We start from the raw sequence: 19,038 nt of genomic DNA on the forward strand, positions 1-19,038 counted from the left end.
TAGAAGATTTCACTTAAATGATCTTCAGCTGCACATAAAGAGTGCATAATGCAGTTCTGTCCTTAATATGACAACCTACCATATCTTTACAGCAAATTTAAATAATCAGTATTCTGTACTATAGACTCAACTACCAACTGCTAGTAACTCATAACTACTAAGTAAACCAGATTCAAGCATATAGTTAATACACTACATTCTTGTATTAACTGCAATACAACTTAAAATTAAAATACAAAAAGAGAGTTCTTGAGTCAATGCATTTGTCAGTCATAGTTTAAGTCGCATAAAACTGAACCCACTGACATCCAGGAAGATTTCAGTATAAAATATTATACAGCATCAATGTGCGAGGCTCATTTTAATGCACAGTGCATCACTTACATGGGTTCAAGAGTCTTCGAGAGCCATGTCTTCAAGGCATCGAGGTTTTCAATGATCATTTTTCAGGGGAGGGCTGTTTTTCTGCAGCTGTGCCCCTGTGAGAGTGGTCAACAACAGTGAGTTTGTAGTCTAGTCAGGATATAGTAATGTGTTTGTACTGTCAGGCCTCATTCACTCACTCACTTACTTACCGCCCTCATAAACTCCGGCTAAAATATCACATCTATTGTACAGCAGTCAGGGAAGAAAGCCGGTAACTGAGAGCTTAGATACGGTGTTTAATTTAAGAGTTGGTAGGGGTTGGTTTCTTTGCCGATGTGAACGAACTGTCCGCCACACTTTCTGCTCTTTCTTACTTTCGAGAAATGGCGACTGTTTACTCTCGCGGGCAGATCTCGCGAGAGCACGCCGCCGCACACGGTCACTTCCAGACCTATGCTTCCAGAGAGTTTCTTAAAGGGGCAGGCAGCCTCACACTTGACAAATCAGATTCTACAGTATATGAAAATATGTTTCTTTAAAAAACATTTCAACTTTTGTGTTATTTGAATTTAGTTCATACATACCACCCAGCATGGCATGTGGATATTAACCGACATCAGAGAAGCGTTAACTTAATTGTATTATTATAATAATTATTAGACTATTATCTAACTTATATTATTGACCTAACTTGTAAGCTAAAATCTCAGGGGGTACTTAAATTAGAGCAGTAGGATTTCTTTCGAAAGGAAATTTAAAAGATAAAAAAAGTGATAGGATGGGGACAGTCAATGAATTATGAATAATTTACCGTCATTATGAGAATAACATGTAATCAATAAAAAAAATAATTGTAGTTTGATTACGAGCATTTTAAAATGTAACAATCTAATCACAAGCGCTTAATTTTTTAATATGCACTCACCTAAAGGATTATTAGGAACACCCGTTCAATTTCTCATTAATGCAATTATCTAATCAACCAATCACATGGCAGTTGCTTCAATGCATTTAGGGGTGTGGTCCTGGTCAAGCCAATCTCCTGAACTCCAAACTGAATGTCAGAATGGGAAAGAAAGGTGATTTAAGCGATTTTGAGCGTGGCATGGTTGTTGGTGCCAGACGGGCCGGTCTGAGTATTTCACAATCTGCTCAGTTACTGGGATTTTCACGCACAACCATTCCTAGGGTTTACAAAGAATGGTGTGAAAAGGGAAAAACATCCAGTATGCGGCAGTCCTGTGGGCGAAAATGCCTTGTTGATGCTAGAGGTCAGAGGAGAATGGGCCGACTGATTCAAGCTGAAAGAAGAGCAACTTTGACTGAAATAACCACTCGTTACAACCGAGGTATGCAGCAAAGTATTGTGAAGCCACAACACGCACAACCTTGAGGCGGATGGGCTACAACAGCAGAAGACCCCACCGGGTACCACTCATCTCCACTACAAATAGGAAAAAGAGGCTACAATTTCATAGCTGCCAACTCTCACGCATTGGCCGTGAGACACCCGCATTTGATTGGTTTCACACGCTCACACGCCACACTCCCGATTTCTCACGCTGAAGTGTCAACCCGGGCGGTCAAATGCCTGGAAGATGAGTTTATCTATATATCTACCTGTTGAGCCACTCGTGATCGACTAGTTATACCGCAAATTCGTTAAAAATCTCCCGTTATCTAGAGCAAGCGTGCATGCGAGACAGAGATTGTGCTCCAAACCGCGTAGAGCGAGCGAGAGACCTTGCGCGAGCGAGACCCCCCCCCCCCCCCCCCGTCAACAAATCTCACGCCGAGCAAAACTCAAAAGTTGGCAGGTATGCAATTTGCAGGAGCTCACCAAAATTGGACAGTTGAAGACTGGAAAAATGTTGCCTGGTCTGATGAGTCTCGATTTCTGTTGAGACATTCAGATGGTAGAGTCAGAATTTGGCGTAAACAGAATGAGAACATGGAACCATCATGCCTTGTTACCACTGTGCAGGCTGGTGGTGGTGGTGTAATGGTGTGGGGGATGTTTTCTTGGCACACTTTAGGCCCCTTAGTGCCAATTGGGCATCGTTTAAATGCCACGGCCTACCTGAGCATTGTTTCTGACCATGTCCATCCCTTTATGGCCACCATGTACCCATCCTCGGATGGCTACTTCCAGCAGGATAATGCACCATGTCACAAAGCTCGAATCATTTCAAATTGGTTTCTTGAACATGACAATGAGTTCACTGTACTAAAATGGCTCCCACAGTCACCAGATCTCAACCCAATATAGCATCTTTGGGATGTGGTGGAACGGGAGCTTCGTGCCCTGGATGTGCATCCCACAAATCTCCATCAACTGCAAGATGCTATCCTATCAATATGGGCCAACATTTTTAAAGAATGCTTTCAGCACCTTGTTGAATCAATGCCACGTAGAATTAAGGCAGTTCTGAGGGTGAAAGGGGGTCAAACACAGTATTAGTATGGTGTTCCTAATAATCCTTTAGGTGAGTGTGTATATATATATATATATATATATATATATATATATTCAAAAAATGAAGTACTTGCTATACCAACTCGTGTGTGTGTATATAATTATTACTATACAATTATTTTGTGACGTAACCCTGTGTTCTTCCAATGTTCTTTATTTTTAGGCTACTCTTGTCTGTATTATTTTAAATACACATTCATAATATAAAATCTTAATGTTTTTTGTATCATGCATAGTCCTGTTTCACACTAAAATATATTTGTCATGTCATATATGACTCATTAATGAAAACAAAATCTAATGATTTGCCACTGTGACTCTGTGATGCATAAAATAATAAATGATAGTGTAAAGATTCACAATGTCTCATTCTAATGATGTTGTAAAATTACACAAATAATGTTATTGTATTTTATTAAATTATTAATGAAAACTATCATTCAGTTCAAAAACAACTTGAGAGTTTTCAACAGGACTTTAATGATAAATCTTCACGTATAACAAAGCATTTTCTCTGTACAGATCAAGGAGACATTTAAAACAAATCTCTTACAATTTGCCGTACCTGGAAAGTGCACACAAAACAAAAATACAATTCATAGACAGAAATAAAATTCATGCTGTACATTTCATACTGGATTCATAAATAAGCACAGATATACACACATCCATTAGTGACGGCTAAAATAAAAGCAGCTCAGTAAGTCACAGGTCTGACATGACGGACGAGTCGCTGCTGAAGTCTGTCTGGCTGTCCACAGGGGTCACGAAAGGTCATGCCATCGAGTCATCGATCATGGAGTCTAATGTCCATGACGAAAGAGAATAAAAAGGCACTCCATTCGTTTAAAGGAAGAAAAACGCATATACATATAAAGAGATATGTGAATAAAAACAGCCACATTGGGAATCTCCGGTTTAAAAACAAAAAGACATTGAGATTCTAAGAAAAGCAAGATTTAAAAAAAGAACAAATGCAAAGAAATCATAGCATCAATCTAGATCTCTCGGTATATGAGCAAACAGCAGATGCAGGGAGCACTTTGTGACAGGAAATAAAACAAACAACATATCGGTTTAGACTTCAAATCTAAACTTCAGCACCATCGCAAACTAAAGCACATATATGGAAGAACATATACAACACACACCAAACAAAACCAACATCCTGATAAAGACGTCTGCGTTTTGGTATTCATTAATATCTTCATATTATTGATCACTTATACGTTTCAAAACAACCGCCCTTTAGTGAAGGAATGAATTGTGTCACTCAGAAAGACATTAGTGTAAGAAAATGAGAATTAAAGCAGACTAAGCCCTTTCAAAAAAACACTATGGAAAAGATAGCGTCCACCAAAATACCTCAGTTAATGTAAATGTTGTAATTTGGCATTAACAAATGTAAAAGCTTTCTTAGACTTCATATGATTTTACCATTCCGACTATAATTGACTAAAGCATTTTGCCAGAAACTATGGTTACTACGGTACATTTTTGTAAGGGAAACAAAAACACACGTACACACATCTTATGGTGAAGAAATAAAAACTGCATATGGAGGAGCAAGAATTCAGACGTCAATTAGTAACTGTGAATTCTCTAGAAGGCCTGGAAGTTTACCTGCATAGTAAACCAAGACTGCATGGCTTAGAAATATAAAAGAGGAGTGGGAAACAGCGTCTCACCTGACTGTCGAATTATACGGCATTGGTTCTAGCTGTCCCGTGGCACACAAGTACCCCCGCTCCCCTATGTAGTGCTCGGTTTGGATACTAGGAAGACTGCGGAGCATCGTTTAACCAGTGGAATGCTTCAATAAGTGTAATCAGAAGGACAAACCGTATTGCTTACTGTCTCACAAAGCCCTTCGAACTTTTCCCACTTTGTATTTGTAGTGTTTTATCCCAAAAAAAGAACTGCAGATGCAACAAATCAAACTGTAGTACTGCATATACATCCACAACATTGAAATCAAATCTTGCACTCTTCATTGAAATAACTACATCGTAATTCAAGTAATGAACATTCAACAGTCATGCGCACACACACACACACAAAACAAATCAACCTTAGCACTCCACACACATCAGTTTTGTTATAAAATGAAGCGGTGTATGATGTGTTGGTCTATACGTCACACGTATTGTGAATTATACTGGTGTAAATGATCGTCCACCTGTCGAGGTCTGTGCCAAAGCAAGACTGTGCAAATAAATAATGCTTGTGTCCACTGATAAAATATTCGAGGAACATCCAAAAGTTACCCAAGATCACCTATGAAAGGCCACTGAATAAATGGACACGTACTACAAAACCACATAAAATGCATATCCGGACAGATATTGTTGTAATGATGCTGATGATGACGGTGTGGTAATGATGATTAACATAAAATGGGCGTGGTGGAAAAGACAGAGAGGGCGGGGTCAGGAGGGTCAACATTAGGATTTTCACAGATTTCAGACACATATAGTCAGATGGTGCCTGCACCAGTCCAACTACACGTTTACGCCAACACATACGACATGTACGAGGGAACATGCATACGTTTGGCTCTACAACACACAGATTTGCATACAGGTGCTAAAAAAGTCCTTCTTATTGATTCAGAGAGAGGAGAGCCATCCTCTGAACTGAAACAATGGGTTTGGGTGATTGACAGGGCAGTGGGCCAATCAGGCAGGAAGGCTGGGATTTAGGGGGCGGGGTCAGGGCTGCTCTTGGGTGTGATACTCTGTTTCTCCAGACGAGATCTGAGTGAGACGCTTACTGGAGCCCCAGAGTTTCCTCGTAATCTGGCCAGAACGCATCTGAGGAACGGAGAGGAAAGGAGAGGAGAGTGCAGTGAAGGATAAAAGGAAAGAGGAGGTGAACAGTGGGGGAAAAAAGATGATTGATGAGTGCATGTGAGATCATCTGTGCTGGATTCACTTTGAGGTTAGTGCAAAATCAAAAGCTACATTTCATGTGAGACAACTCAAAATAAGATGAGATAAGGAAATGATAGTTGTATGACTATGTACGTATACAAACCCAAAGGCCCGAAATATACTCGACGCAAGTACGCAAACACAGACGGAATGCTTTGCGAATGCATTTCAAGCGAATGGTCCTGTTGCACATACTTGAAAATGGCAAACTGAATCAGTGTTTTCCATTTTCTTTTGCCTGAGGCAGAGACTTAATTTGCCTTAACTAACCTCAGAAATCAATGGGGAAATAGAGTTAAAATCAAATGATGCGTGATAATTCAAGGAAATCAAGCGTGATTAACTTTAACTCGCTAAAAAAAGATTCTCTACAAGCATGTTCCACTATGAAAAACGTGAACATAAACGACAGTTTATATTAATGTCCGTTATAGCACCCCTTGTGGAAATGCTGAGAACGGCAAACGCACATGCTCTGAGTTACGAATTTCATTTTGGAAATCACTGATGTGTGAAATCAAGTTTACTTAGATAGAAGCGTCTGTGATTATGTACTGATGTAGAGAATGTTTCAGGCTGTATTCTCCAATCAAAACATATCAATTCATCTAATGCAGAAACCCAAATGCTGCTATTCAAGCTACTGATATTTAAGTATTGCATTGTTTGAAATATAAAAAAATAGCTTCAGTGTTTGGCATGAATACCTGCGCATTCAAGCACATCGAAAAATGTCCGTAAAGAAAATAAACAATCATCCAAACCCTCCTCAATGATTTTACAGTTTTAAAACTATTCTAGAATTAGCATGACACTACGAGTTATTTATTATTACTACTACCGTTGGCATTGTTAGTAGTATCATCTCTGGTTAGGCTACAACTCCAACTGCTAATAGAAAACTAAGTAAACAACATTTACACAATTACCACTGATTATACAACAAATGCTCAAGTTAGAAATCCTTGGCAATAGTTTCAATGCACGTTTACATTTTTATGTTTGTGTGCGTGTGTGTGTGTATTGTTTGTTATGTTTATGTGATTGATTGATTGCTTGTCTATGAAATAGCAAAAATGTGATCAGATGTTATCAGCTAAATCTGACAGTACTATTTTCAGGCATGTCTTTAAAAAAACGTAAATTATGCTAAAAATGCAGATTGGAGTTATGGTTTTGTGTTCAGATTAGTCTGTAGTCCCTATTTAGATAGCTAGGTAAACATCAATAATTGTTGTATCTGAACTTGACATCTGCTAAGTGTGTGCGTGTGTGTATTTGTCTCAGATGACGTCATGGCTGAACGTGTTCTGGTCTCTGAGATGCAGCAGGCGTGCGGGCGATCGCACCCGCAGTGTGTTCATGAGAGGCGAACCCTCCATCCTCTGGGTGATGTAGTTCCTGAAGGAGTTTTTTACCTCCGCGGGTTTGCCGACGCCCACCACGATCAGCTTGCCATCATTGAGTCCCACCAGGATGTGAGATTGTTCCTTGGTCACAGATACGCTCCTGATCGGCACCCGCATCGCCATCGGCGACACACACAGAGTCAGGCTGCCGTGGTAACCAGGAGAAAGGGTGTGTTATGATCATAAAACAGGCATGCTTACAATCTGATAGCAATCATAAAACATAACAAACACAATTACTCGATTACCAAAATAATCGTTAGTGACAGTCCTAATGTCACTCAAGAGCCATTACTTTCTGGCTTCGGGGAATTTAAAGGGATAGTTCACTTTGAAATTAATTTTTGGTTTGTTTTAGCTTACCTCAAGGGCATCCAAGATGTAGGTGTCTTTGTTTCCGCAGTAGTTTCAATTTTGATATTTTTAGGTCAAACCGTTCTTGTCTGTCAGTCATATAATGCAGGTCTATGGTCACCACCTCAAAGAGCATGCACAGAGAAGTCCAAATTAAACATGATTTATTTGACTTGTAAATGTAAGTACACATTGATGGCCTAAGACACGAAACGAGCGGTTTGTGTGAGAAAACGAACAGTATTTATATCGTTTTTACCTCTTGTAAACACAGCCACGTCCAAGTGATCTGAGGGCGCGGGCGCTTCGGTCTGCGCAAGCGCCGGAAGTGATCTCTCGCGCGTGTAAGTCACTCATTGTTTACACAGAGATTTCGGAAGTGTTACCTTTCACTGTAAAGATCTAAACATATTTAGATATACAGGAAATCGCAATGGAAGACGATTTTACGAAGACGAATCTCTGTGTTAACAATGAGTAAAACCGATATAAATACTGTTCGTTTTCTCACACAAACCGCTCGTTTCGTGCCATCAATGTGTACTTACATTTACGAGTCATTAAATCATGTTTAATTTGGACTTCTCTGTGCATGCTCTTTGAGGTGGTGACCATAGACCTGCATTATATGACTGACAGACAAGAACGGTTTGACCTAAAAATATCAAAATTGAAACTACTGCGGAAACAAAGACACCTACATCTTGGATGCCCTTGAGGTAAGCTAAAACATACCAAAAATTAATTTCAAAGTGAACTATCCCTTTAAAGGATTTGTTCACTTCAGAATTAAAATTTCCTGATGATTTACTCACCACCACGTCATCCAAGATGTTCATGTCTTTCCTTCTTCAGTTGAAAAGAAATGAAGGTTTTCTGTACAGGTCACGCGTGGTCCGGTTCGAAAAGGTAGGGTAAGGCGAAGAGCGAAAAACTTCATCTAATTTTCTCCTCCAACATTGTTGTTTTACCTATTATTTATTATTTTGTAAATGGCGTTTGACTTAGTATTTGCACGTTTGCTTTGTAAACACTAGGTCGGTACTTCCGCCTCCGTCACGCGTGACCTTTCAACGTGATTACGTAATGAGTGGTGCATCGCAGAGCTAGTGCAAGACGAGCATTTGTGGTTAAAACGTATAGAAAAGTTTATTTTTTTTATAAAATGGCCGATGGTTTGGCTAGAAAAGACCCTTATTCCTCGGCTGGGATCGTGTAGAGCCTTTGAAGCTGCACTGTAGCTGCAATTTGGACCTTCAAACTGTTGGACCCCATTGAAGCCCACTATATGGAGAAAAATCTCGGAATGTTTTCCTCAAAAACATTAATTTCTTTTCGACTGAAGAAAGAAAGACATGAACATCTTGGACGACGTTGGGGTGAGTAAATGATCAAGAAATTTTGATTCTGAAGTGAACTAATCCTTTAACTGCTGAAACTGCTTGGTTTTAGAAAGCTGAAGCTTGTTTAAGTTCACCTGTACAGATCTCTGACAGACAGGAAACCCTGCTCGCTGCCGATGACAACATGTTCTCCTGAAACACACATGTCTGTCACCTGCTCCTTCAGAGGAGCACCGCACAGATGCTTCCCGTTCACCGAGTACAGGTGCAGGGCGTTCTTATCCTGCAAACACCACACACAAAGAGGATCGCTTTACATGGGCACAAAAATATGTGCGGGGAGAAGAGGAGGTCGTGTTTGATACCTTCAGTGTGGCTTTGGGCTCTATGCAGGTGTGCACCACTAGATGTCCCTCCCAGGACACAGCCAGGTGCATGATGGACATGGGCAGAGAGCTCTCACACGGCGGCCGCAGAGACCGCATGTACTGACCTCTCCGAACAGAGTGAATCATCACTGTTCCATCCTGTGACACAAAAATGCCTTCATCTTTATGGTTCTACCTTTTTTCCTTCTTGAAATCCACTTTTCTGGCCAAAATATCTGATCATTTTTCTGACCCTTAAGGCCCTTGCACACCGAGTCCTAAATTTTCATTTGCGTTTTTTCATATTCGGTGGCTCTAAACTGTCAAAACACCATTCAAACACCATTCAAAGTGCTTGCTACGGATCCGGTTTTTTTTTTATGACGGACGAAAGTTTCGGAGGCAGTGTGCAAGCGTGATTGACATAACGTGAGGTCGTTTTTATTTGTTAACGTGCGAAAATTTCGGATGCGAATTTCTGACTCCGTGTGCAAGGACCTTTTAGGATGGTTTTACTACTAGAAATTCTATATGTAAATGAGCTCTATTATGATTGGTTAACACAATGCCACTGTTGATGTCAACTTTCTGAATTCTGAATAGGTGTAAGAAGTAAACAGTTGCTGCGTCCCAATTCACGTATCCATCCTAAATAATATTAGAAATTAGAATTAGTGTGTCTCAGATCATTGTATGTTGTAATGAGTATTGCACTGATACCCAGATGGTCTAATATTTCTGGTTAGAAACCGAAGTGCAGATCCATGCACACCCTAACAGCTAATATTGCCCATTGCGCATTTGACGAAGATTCAATTAGAACTACAATTTTATTCACATTATATTTCATCTGCAACAGCATTGTGAACTTTTATAAAGATGCGCTTTGGTCATTAACTTTTAAACGCATCATTATGCAAACACAAGGAGAGTCGCTGCATGAAAGACACACGACTGGCAGATTAACGTGCCCGTGCGTTTCTCTCCGATACGGTAGGAAATTAAATTAAATTGAATATGGAGGATTTTAACTGTGATAAGATGACTGACAGGGCAGTTTATACGGTGACAGGGTGCACGTACCTAAGCAACAGAGAGGTCCGTTAAACACACAATTATGATGAAGTAGTTTTGTAGCAGGTAAGCTTAGGGACACACTCAAAAAGTATGTACTTTTCTTCACAAAAACAGTACATACTTTTAGGGCATAGTATAAGTGGGCAAATTGGAAAGCAGCAAGTGTTTTTGAGTGACTGTGTGAGAGAAGAGTCTCACCCTTGATCCAGAGACCGCCATATCCAGCTCTGTACTGATGGACACACTCACAACCTCATCTGTGTGTCCGTATAACACCTGCACTGGCTTAGAGGACAGACCCACCGGAGCACCTCCCTACACACACACACACCAAGTTAACAGAGTCCCAGCACAGCAGTAGAAATACAAACCCCTTTATATGAGGAGAGAACAAAAATGCTCCACACCTGCTGTAACACCTGCCACACCATGCAGGTGGTGTCTCTGGAGCCAGAGATCAGGTGAATCCCAAAGTGATCTGTGGCCAGGCACGTTATGATGTCTGCCGGGACAGAAACATATAGACACAAACATGCACAAGTTAGCAGAACTCTTTCCTGCAACTCAAGGTTAAAGTGAGAACATACAATCTGGATGCGTTTATTCATGAGATAAAAACAGACCGGCGGAAAGAAAGAGGGGAAGAAGAGGAAGGTCAAGAGAAGCAGAGAGTTTCCATTACCCATGTGGCGGATATGTTGACCGACTGTTTTGCCCTTGACAAGTGACGTCACTCTGAGGCTGTTGTCCCAGTGGCCTCCGCTGAAGAGCAACTTCCCGTCATGAGACACAACAAACAGGTGAGTGGTGACTTCAACCCCGGGAGAGAACGGCCCTGATAGAAACCTCTGAGTCCTACAGAGAGAGAAAGATTTTAAAGGAAGTGCAGGGCAGCTACAAACAGGATGTGAGACGTTAACCGTGAGAGAGACTCACTTTGGACTGGCTACGGTGGGGTCTTTGATGAAGGTGAAATAGTTGGATATGTTCTTGTCGTAGGGCAGCCAGCCATGAGTTCCCATCAAGCAGTTGTGGCTCAGCGTTACCTTGATGACCCAAATACACATTATTTATGATTAGAGTAAGGGCATTAAAGACAATGTGGAATGGTATTTGCAATGCATTTATTTATAATTTTGGGATTATCATGTATTATGGCCATTATTGTAAAATAAACACTGTTAGGGTTAGGATCAAGACTCCAACAGTACATAGAAAATTATATAAAATAATGATATTTACATGAATATAAAATTACTTTGACTCAAATATTTGTATTATACATTTTAATTTAATTTGAATATTTTTATTTTTATTACAGTGTGCATTGATAAATTGTCCATAATGAGAGAGAATCATAAAAAAAATGTATGTTGGTGTGTACATTATCTCACTTAATACATGGCTGCTTACCAATTAAAATAAACTCAAATAATTATACATATTTATTTAAATTATATATAAATTATTTGAGTCAAAATTATTTTTACATATAAGTGAATAAATATATACATATGTAAATGCATTGATTAAATGTGCACAATAAGACAAGGGACCTTAATCAAAAATAAATAAATAAAATAATAGGGTCAATTTAGATGTTATGTCTCTTTAAACCTGTCTGTAAGACTTACCAGAGTATCTGGACTCCCCTGCGAGATAAATGAATGTGATTGGTTCTTAGGGACAACAGCTTTAACCAGAGGCACATTATCACTGATGCCCTAAAACACAGAGATGAAACTCCATCAGTCCACAGCTGTCACTCAACAGAACAACACCGAAATGCAGGACTGCTCATTCAGTCACCTCAATGAAGAATGATTTGAGTTCAGTGAGGTGCTCAAAAATGTTGAGAGGACAGGAGTCCAGACGAGTTCTCCTCTTCTCCAGCTCCTCCAGAGAGAGACGCACGGGATGGGGCTCCTGAATGCACATTAACACAGAGCATCTGTCATGTTTATGTCATCTGTACACTAATGCTATGCACTTTATTTTACAGTCCAGTTCCCCATGTACATACTTATTATAGTAATTATAATAACGGGGTAATAACTAGGTACTAACCCTGAACCTACTCCTAAACCTAACCTTAACCCATGTACTGCCCAGCACTTTCTTATTAGGTAAGTATACTGTAAGTTCACGTACTGTAAAATAAAGTGCAACCCATTTAACACTGAAAAATGACAATTCTGCCACCATTTACTCACAAATCAAGTTTAAAGCAAAGTGAGGGTAAGTAAATGTCAAATGTTTTGTGTGAACTCATTCTTTAAAGATGCTGCAAATGTTCAGTGATCTCCATCTGAGCTTGTAATAACACTGCCTGCATGTTTGAAGAAGCATCAGAGTGTCGTACCTTCAGTAACTGGCACGGTGTCTGTCCAAAGTTACTGATCATGCCTTCTAGAGCTTTCCTCTCCTTCTCATCTGTGATGGCGTCCAGATCAACAGCCCCTAAAACAGCCAGACACAGTCTCGTTTTGCTAAATTTAAATGTTGCACTATATTAATTATATTTACACTATAAACACTATAAAGTGATAATTTGAAGTCATTATCGCAACATAGACACCAACAGGTTGATAAGGACCCTGATGTTAAACAGACACGTTTTATTTCACCCTAAAGGACTTTGTTTTTCTGTCAATACATGATTTTGGTTATTATATGGCTACTTACCAAATTAATTAATTAATAAGTGTGCATAAAATATGGTTATATGTTGAAATTATTTCGCTATGTGAGAAGAGACAAAAAAGACATGAATCTAGCACTGCTATGTATGAAATTAGATGTCTGACTTGAGACCACAGTTTAACAGTGTCATTTTAGTATTATTTATATAGTATCATAGTATTTATTAATTTTAAGAATTAGTTTAAAGGACAATATTCATTCACCAACATCATTCTAGCACAGTAATTGTGGTATTTGTACATAAATGGTGCCTTTTTATCATGTCTAGATCAATGCAGCTATGGTTTCTATTAAAAAAAAATTGCTGTAGAAATGGTAGTTTAAACATTAAATAAACTGTAGTTGATGAGCATGTGTACACGCACACCTTTACACTGATAACTACCAAAGCTCAGTTTATTGAAATAACTCGATTTACCGGTTTACATGCAAATCAATGACCTGCCAATGCAAGTTAACCGTGTGGTTACAAGACTGTGTTAATAAAAAACAACAACAGGTTATTCCCCGGTGGTGACGTCAAAATGCAAGCATCCATGTATTTCACTCAGAGTATTCTATTTTTATATTTGTGAGTTGTGATGTTAAATAAAGCATTAAAAACCCCAGAGTATTTCAAAATGTCAGCAGGACTCATTCTCCTCTCATATTTGAAGTGCTCGCTTTCAGGTTGAGCTTTCCGCGACTGCGCAACTGGGGTATAGGTTGCCAGGTTGAGATGACAAACGGGTTGAAATTGTATATGATGTGTGTGGATTGTGTGAATATAATGCATTTAATACAAGATCTGGCAACTGGTCAACATTAGACAAACATATTGGTCCGATTATTCATAAAGGAGTTTGGGCCATGCAAATTACGGGAGTTTCCCAGGAGAAATAACAAACCGGGAGGGGTCCGGGAGATAGGACTAAAAAACGGGAGTGTTGACAGGTATGTGTTATCGACATTACAACTTCATACCTTCATAAGTGCAGTAATAGAAGACATTAAGGGCCTCCACTGCAGCTGGGCCCCTCTGTTTATAGCCAAAGATCAGATCAATCCATTCATGCAGATGGGCCGACACATACTCTGATTCCTGAGCAGAGACACACAACATCCACATCAAGAAAGTGCTCACATGCTATGCATCCAAACCATTATTTCTTTAAGGATAGACCTGGGGCCAGATAGAATCTGCCAAGAGGTGACTGGGAAAGACTCTTTTGTCGTTCCAGTTTTGTAACCTTTCACAAAGCCATTACTTTAATAGGACAGAAGCAGCAGAGGAATTGAGAAGAAGAGAGAAACAGATAATGAGAGAGGAGCGTATTCAATTACACATCCCTCCCCGGAGGCTCTCTATTGAGGTTAGTGGGGAAGAGCAGTGATGAGGTCATCAGAAACGGGCTCACCAGGGCTTTGCGGTGCTTGTAGATGAAATCCTCGGGAGAATTGGCCCATTTAGGCAGGATGACATCATTTACCCTCTCTTTAGAGATCTGCAAGCGACCCAGGTCAAATCCTACAATGAAAGAGAGAATGAGACGATATGATAAAAAGGAGTTTATAATGAAGGGAAACATGACACTTAGTAGGTTGAAATTAAGTTTTTAAAAGTGAAGTATCATTTTATTTTCTAAATGAACCCGCATTCAATTTTCTTAAACAGCTTGAAACACTTGTTTAAGCTATTTATTTCTTCTTGAATGTTTGTCAGAAACATGTGCACGTTTCAACATGTGGATGTGCTTTGGAAAGGCTGCACATCTTTTGTGTTGGGTCATATTGACTTCTGTTTTTACATGAATCTTTTGAATGTTTTACACATTGACAATTTTTGCCAAATTGCATGGAAACGGAAAAGTTGTACCCAGTTTTTTAACACAACAGGAGGGTTTAAAAGCTTTCTTCTATTCCAGCTTGACTGGCAACACTAGCTCAAGCAATCTTGTGATTTTGGGATGGAAGCTTGTGTTGGAATAAATGGAAAAAAAGCGAGAGTTTTTGCAATTCTTAACGAAGTTTCTTAACAAAGCTGCCTGCTCACCGTTCTGGTTCTCCAGGAACTCCGGGAAGTAAAAGAATTCTGGGATGAGCTCTTTGACATCATTGGGATTGTCCATGAGGGTCTGCCAGGTAGCAGGAATGGAGTGAAACTGACGGTCAGCACAGTCAAACCTGCCACAGACAATCAGACCAACAAAAGATCAACTTTATTCATTTATTAGAAAATAGGATTTTGCGAAGATAGCCATAAACACATTTACATATGACTGCCCATGTTTAAATATCAATCAATAAATAGCCAATCATAACAGATGCCACTCTTAAAGGAACACTCCGACTTTTTGGGACTTTAGCCTATTCACCTTATCCCCCAGAGTTAGATAAGTCCATACATACCTTTTTCTTCTCCGTGCGTGCTATAAGTCTGTTTGACGCACCCACCGCTAGCCTAGCTTAGCACAAAGACTGGATGTAAATGGTTGCAGCTAGCATACTAATCCAAATAAGTGACAAAATAACGGAAACGTTTTCCTATTTACATGTTGTGATTTGTATAGTCACAGAGTGTACAAAAAACAAAGTCACATGAGACACAGACATATTTAACCGTATAAATACTGGGAACTATATTCTCTGAAGGCGAAGCACTGCTACTTGGGCGGAGTGATAACCGCAGCACCTGAGACGCGCTCTCTCTGCTCCTCACCACGGCGCGTCTCAGGTGCTGCGGTTATCACTCCGCCCAAGTAGCAGTGCTTCGCCTTCAGAGAATATAGTTCCCAGTATTTATACGGTTAAAATATGTCTGTGTCTCATGTGACTTTGTTTTTTGTACACTCTGTGACTATACAAATCACAACATGTAAACAGGAAAATGTTTGCGCTATTTTGTCACTTATTTGGATTAGTATGCTAGCTGCAACCATTTACATCCAGTCTTTGTGCTAAGCTAGGCTAGCGGTGGGTGCGTCAAACAGACTTATAGCACGCACGGAGATGAAAAAGGTATGTATGGACTTATCTAACTCTGGGGGATAAGGTGAATAGGCTAAAGTCCCAAAAAGTCGGAGTGTTCCTTTAAAGGTACAGTATCAAAAACAGGCCGTTTAATTCTAAGGATCGGAGAGAGAGAGAGAGAGAGAGAGAGAGAGAGAGAGAGAGAGAGAGAGAGAGAGAGAGAGAGAGAGAGAGAGAGAGAGAGAGAGAGAGAGAGAGAGAGAGAGAGAGAGAGAGAGAGAGAGAGTGGCCATGAAAAACTAAAACAATCCTGATTTTAGTTTAAAAAAAAAACTTGATTGACAGTTTACTGCAAGTGGACTTCAGGGAAGATCTTAGAATATAAGGCCTTTAAATGAATTTCACTTCAGTGACCTTTTCTTTTCAAAGCAAACAGACAACTGTGTGATTTGGTTGACAAAAGATGCGAGAACAGACAGAAAAACACTGAAATGGAATAAAAAGGCAAACAGCAGTGAAAGCAGAGAAGCCTCACCTGCCGCTCTGCAGCTGGATGTGCAGGGATGTGAAGGGTTCGACTCTGATGAGGTAATGCATGACTCCCGCAGCGTTTGAGTAGTGCGTGCCGTAGTGGAAGCGGTCTATGGTGCCCGTGGGGTCTTCAAAACTGTCATATCTGCAGATCATTTACATGCACATTAAATCAATTGCATTTATTGCTGCCGCAAAATCGACTTTCAAAACATTTGCTCTTTTGCAAAACCTAGTGAGCTGCTTCACTGTCTAAATAGGAAACTTCCTTCTGAACGAGCACCCTACATCTGAAATGGAACCTAATACACATTATATAAACAAAAACTTTTATGTCAGATGCGATTAATCGATTTGACAGCACTTAAATAATATTTAGAAAAATGGAAAAAATTACAAATAAAGCTAAATAGAAAAACAAAGCACATAACCAAATTACTAAAACTTTAACTAAAATTAAAAATGATTTAAAATATTTATAAATACTATAGACCTTATGCACCAGAGAAACGAGGGCGCCGCCATCTTTAGAACATTGTCTTTGAACTTCCGTTTTTGCAGTCGCTCTGTATATTTCTATGGCATCGCTGTCCAGGAGGAATTAGCTGGTGAAGTTGATTTACTTATTGTAGAGTTAACGAAAGTTATCATTGTAATGTTTATGATAAGCATTGTAAAGCATATGTCTTAACAAATGGACCTTGGGAATTTTTTTAACGAGCCGTTCATTCATAACTACGCAAGATTGCTGTGAAAATACAGACCGGAAGTCAAAAGACAATGAGCTCAGCACGGAAAAGGGGCGTGGCTACATAAGGTCTATAATAGTATATAAATAACACTATGAAACAGTGAAACCTGCAGTAAACACTGAGCTTTCTATCTTAGTAAATATGATCTGTTAGGACTGAGAGAACAAGACAGAGACAGAAACACACTTCTCTCTGACGGCTTTGGCGTTCCTCTCGTTCAGCACTGCCACAGGTTTGGAGAGATCTCTGAACACACGCGGATCTGACAGATCCAGCTCTTCTGACGTATAATCCGACAGGATCCAGGGGAACTAAAAACATGTAAGATCATTCAGGTAATGAATGAACGCTGATGTGTGACCATACAAGTACACCTGGAACAACATTCCAATCAACCAATCAGATTTGAGGGACAAGTTTGCAGTTTATGTCAAGTTTAGGCTTACAACCAGAGTTAGGTGCTTCTACATCAGTGTTATTCACATATCATTTCCCTCTGATTTTAGGGATGAGTTATGGGTAGGGTTAGGTTTAGGAGTAGGGATAGGACTACATTTTCGGACAGGAATGTTGTTCCAGGATCAACAAAATATGTTGATCCGGGAACATGTCTTACTTGACCATACTGCAGTTGAAACAGAATCATGAGCGTGTGTGTGTAAATGTCACTCACCACAGGATACTGAGCCAGATCATTATACGTCCTTCCTGCTATAGTGTTCAACTGCATCAGGTAGTCAAAGTTTGAGATCTCCCTGTTCACCCATTTCTGATGATAGAGAGAAGTAAAAGTCAGTACTAAATCAGCTCTAAACGTTCAGTCTACATATACAACATCAAATCCCTAAACTGAGAGTGCCTCATACGTCTGCAGTGACCTGTGTGAGTCCAGAAGCTTTGAGCAGCTCCTGCGGTGAGTGAGTGCTCTGAAGAGAGATAGAGCGCAGCAGCAGCATCCGACTGTACACTTTATTACGCACCTGTCAATCAAACACGGAAACAACCTGTCAATCACATGAGATCCACCAATAGCAAACCACAACCATCCAAGCAATTTCCAAAGAACAAAATCAGGTCCCTTGGATATACATCACAAAAGAGAAGAAAAGATTATCGCAACTTCCGTTTCATGATGACTTGAAATATTTCTGACCTCCTTCTTGAAGTTCAGGAAGTAGTTGGTCTGGTCGATGAGAAAGATCTCTAACGCCGAGCGTCGGAGGTTGTATCTGCGCAGGTGGATCTCTCTGATCTGAGACAGAGGCCATTTAAAGTCTTGACCTACACCTGAAAATGGAGAACATCAATACCATCTCTTTCCTCACATACATGACCTTTGACCTTCACACTGCACTTCCCCCATTCCTCCTCACCTTCCTCTTTCTCTGCGCTGCTGTCGTAAAAGTAGATGTGTTGTGTGGTGAGCTCGAGACGACCCGGATAGACGTCGACCACAGTGACCAGCTCACAGTCCTCTGAGATCACCAACTTCTCCTTTTGACCCGCCTCTTCTGAATCAGCCCTTAGAGAATGACAGCGAGCGTGTTCACATACACGGATATTTGATCGAGAAATGAATTGTTTTATTCCACAAAGACATGATAAATTGACAGTAAAGACATTTCAGATCATTTTTGTTCTTTTGACCTTTTAATTTATCAAAGAATCCTAAAAAAAAAATCATGGTTTCAACAAAAAAAATGAAGCTGTTTTCAACATGAATACTAATAATAATTGTTTCTTGAGCAGCAAATCAGCATATTAGAAAGATTTCTGA

The 19,038-nt window shown here is 39.8% G+C and overlaps 2 protein-coding genes across 9 annotated transcripts in view; both read right to left on the bottom strand.

Annotated features, from left to right (window-relative positions):
• Nucleotides 1-767, bottom strand: part of rbm26 (RNA binding motif protein 26) — a 29,225-nt gene extending 28,458 nt beyond the window's left edge. For 2 of the 3 annotated variants that reach the window (XM_056241542.1, XM_056241540.1), the window contains exons 1-2: nt 576-767; nt 385-479 (exon numbers count right to left, since the gene is read on the bottom strand). In XM_056241542.1, coding sequence (XP_056097517.1) covers nt 385-443 — 59 coding nt within the window. In that variant the 5' untranslated portion in view covers nt 444-479; nt 576-767. Of the gene's footprint in view, nt 1-384; nt 480-567 lie in introns of all 3 variants that reach the window. The other variant, XM_056241541.1, reaches the window with a different exon arrangement.
• Nucleotides 768-5,369: 4,602 nt separating this feature from the next.
• nbeal1 (neurobeachin-like 1) overlaps nt 5,370-19,038 on the bottom strand; it is a 56,261-nt gene continuing 42,592 nt past the window's right edge. For 2 of the 6 annotated variants that reach the window (XM_056241588.1, XM_056241586.1), the window contains 20 exons: nt 18,635-18,783; nt 18,415-18,548; nt 18,140-18,241; nt 17,935-18,030; nt 17,448-17,572; nt 16,514-16,654; nt 15,062-15,192; nt 14,427-14,536; nt 13,993-14,110; nt 12,689-12,786; nt 12,136-12,252; nt 11,961-12,050; nt 11,263-11,372; nt 11,009-11,181; nt 10,734-10,828; nt 10,525-10,641; nt 9,247-9,408; nt 9,016-9,164; nt 7,194-7,329; nt 5,370-5,655 (listed from right to left, as the gene is read on the bottom strand). In XM_056241588.1, the coding sequence (XP_056097563.1) occupies nt 5,554-5,655; nt 7,194-7,329; nt 9,016-9,164; nt 9,247-9,408; nt 10,525-10,641; nt 10,734-10,828; nt 11,009-11,181; nt 11,263-11,372; nt 11,961-12,050; nt 12,136-12,252; nt 12,689-12,786; nt 13,993-14,110; nt 14,427-14,536; nt 15,062-15,192; nt 16,514-16,654; nt 17,448-17,572; nt 17,935-18,030; nt 18,140-18,241; nt 18,415-18,548; nt 18,635-18,783 (2,455 nt within the window). In that variant the 3' untranslated portion in view covers nt 5,370-5,553. Of the gene's footprint in view, nt 5,656-6,936; nt 7,330-9,015; nt 9,165-9,246; nt 9,409-10,524; nt 10,642-10,733; nt 10,829-11,008; nt 11,182-11,262; nt 11,373-11,960; nt 12,051-12,135; nt 12,253-12,688; nt 12,787-13,992; nt 14,111-14,426; nt 14,537-15,061; nt 15,193-16,513; nt 16,655-17,447; nt 17,573-17,934; nt 18,031-18,127; nt 18,242-18,414; nt 18,549-18,634; nt 18,784-19,038 lie in introns of those variants that run through there. The other 4 variants (XM_056241587.1, XM_056241583.1, XM_056241585.1 and 1 more) reach the window with 3 other exon arrangements.

Source organism: Rhinichthys klamathensis, unplaced genomic scaffold (assembly GCF_029890125.1).
Source record: "Rhinichthys klamathensis goyatoka isolate OS25496 unplaced genomic scaffold, OSU_Roscu_1.1 h1tg000654l_1, whole genome shotgun sequence".
In the NCBI taxonomy this organism is placed as follows: domain Eukaryota; kingdom Metazoa; phylum Chordata; class Actinopteri; order Cypriniformes; family Leuciscidae; genus Rhinichthys; species Rhinichthys klamathensis.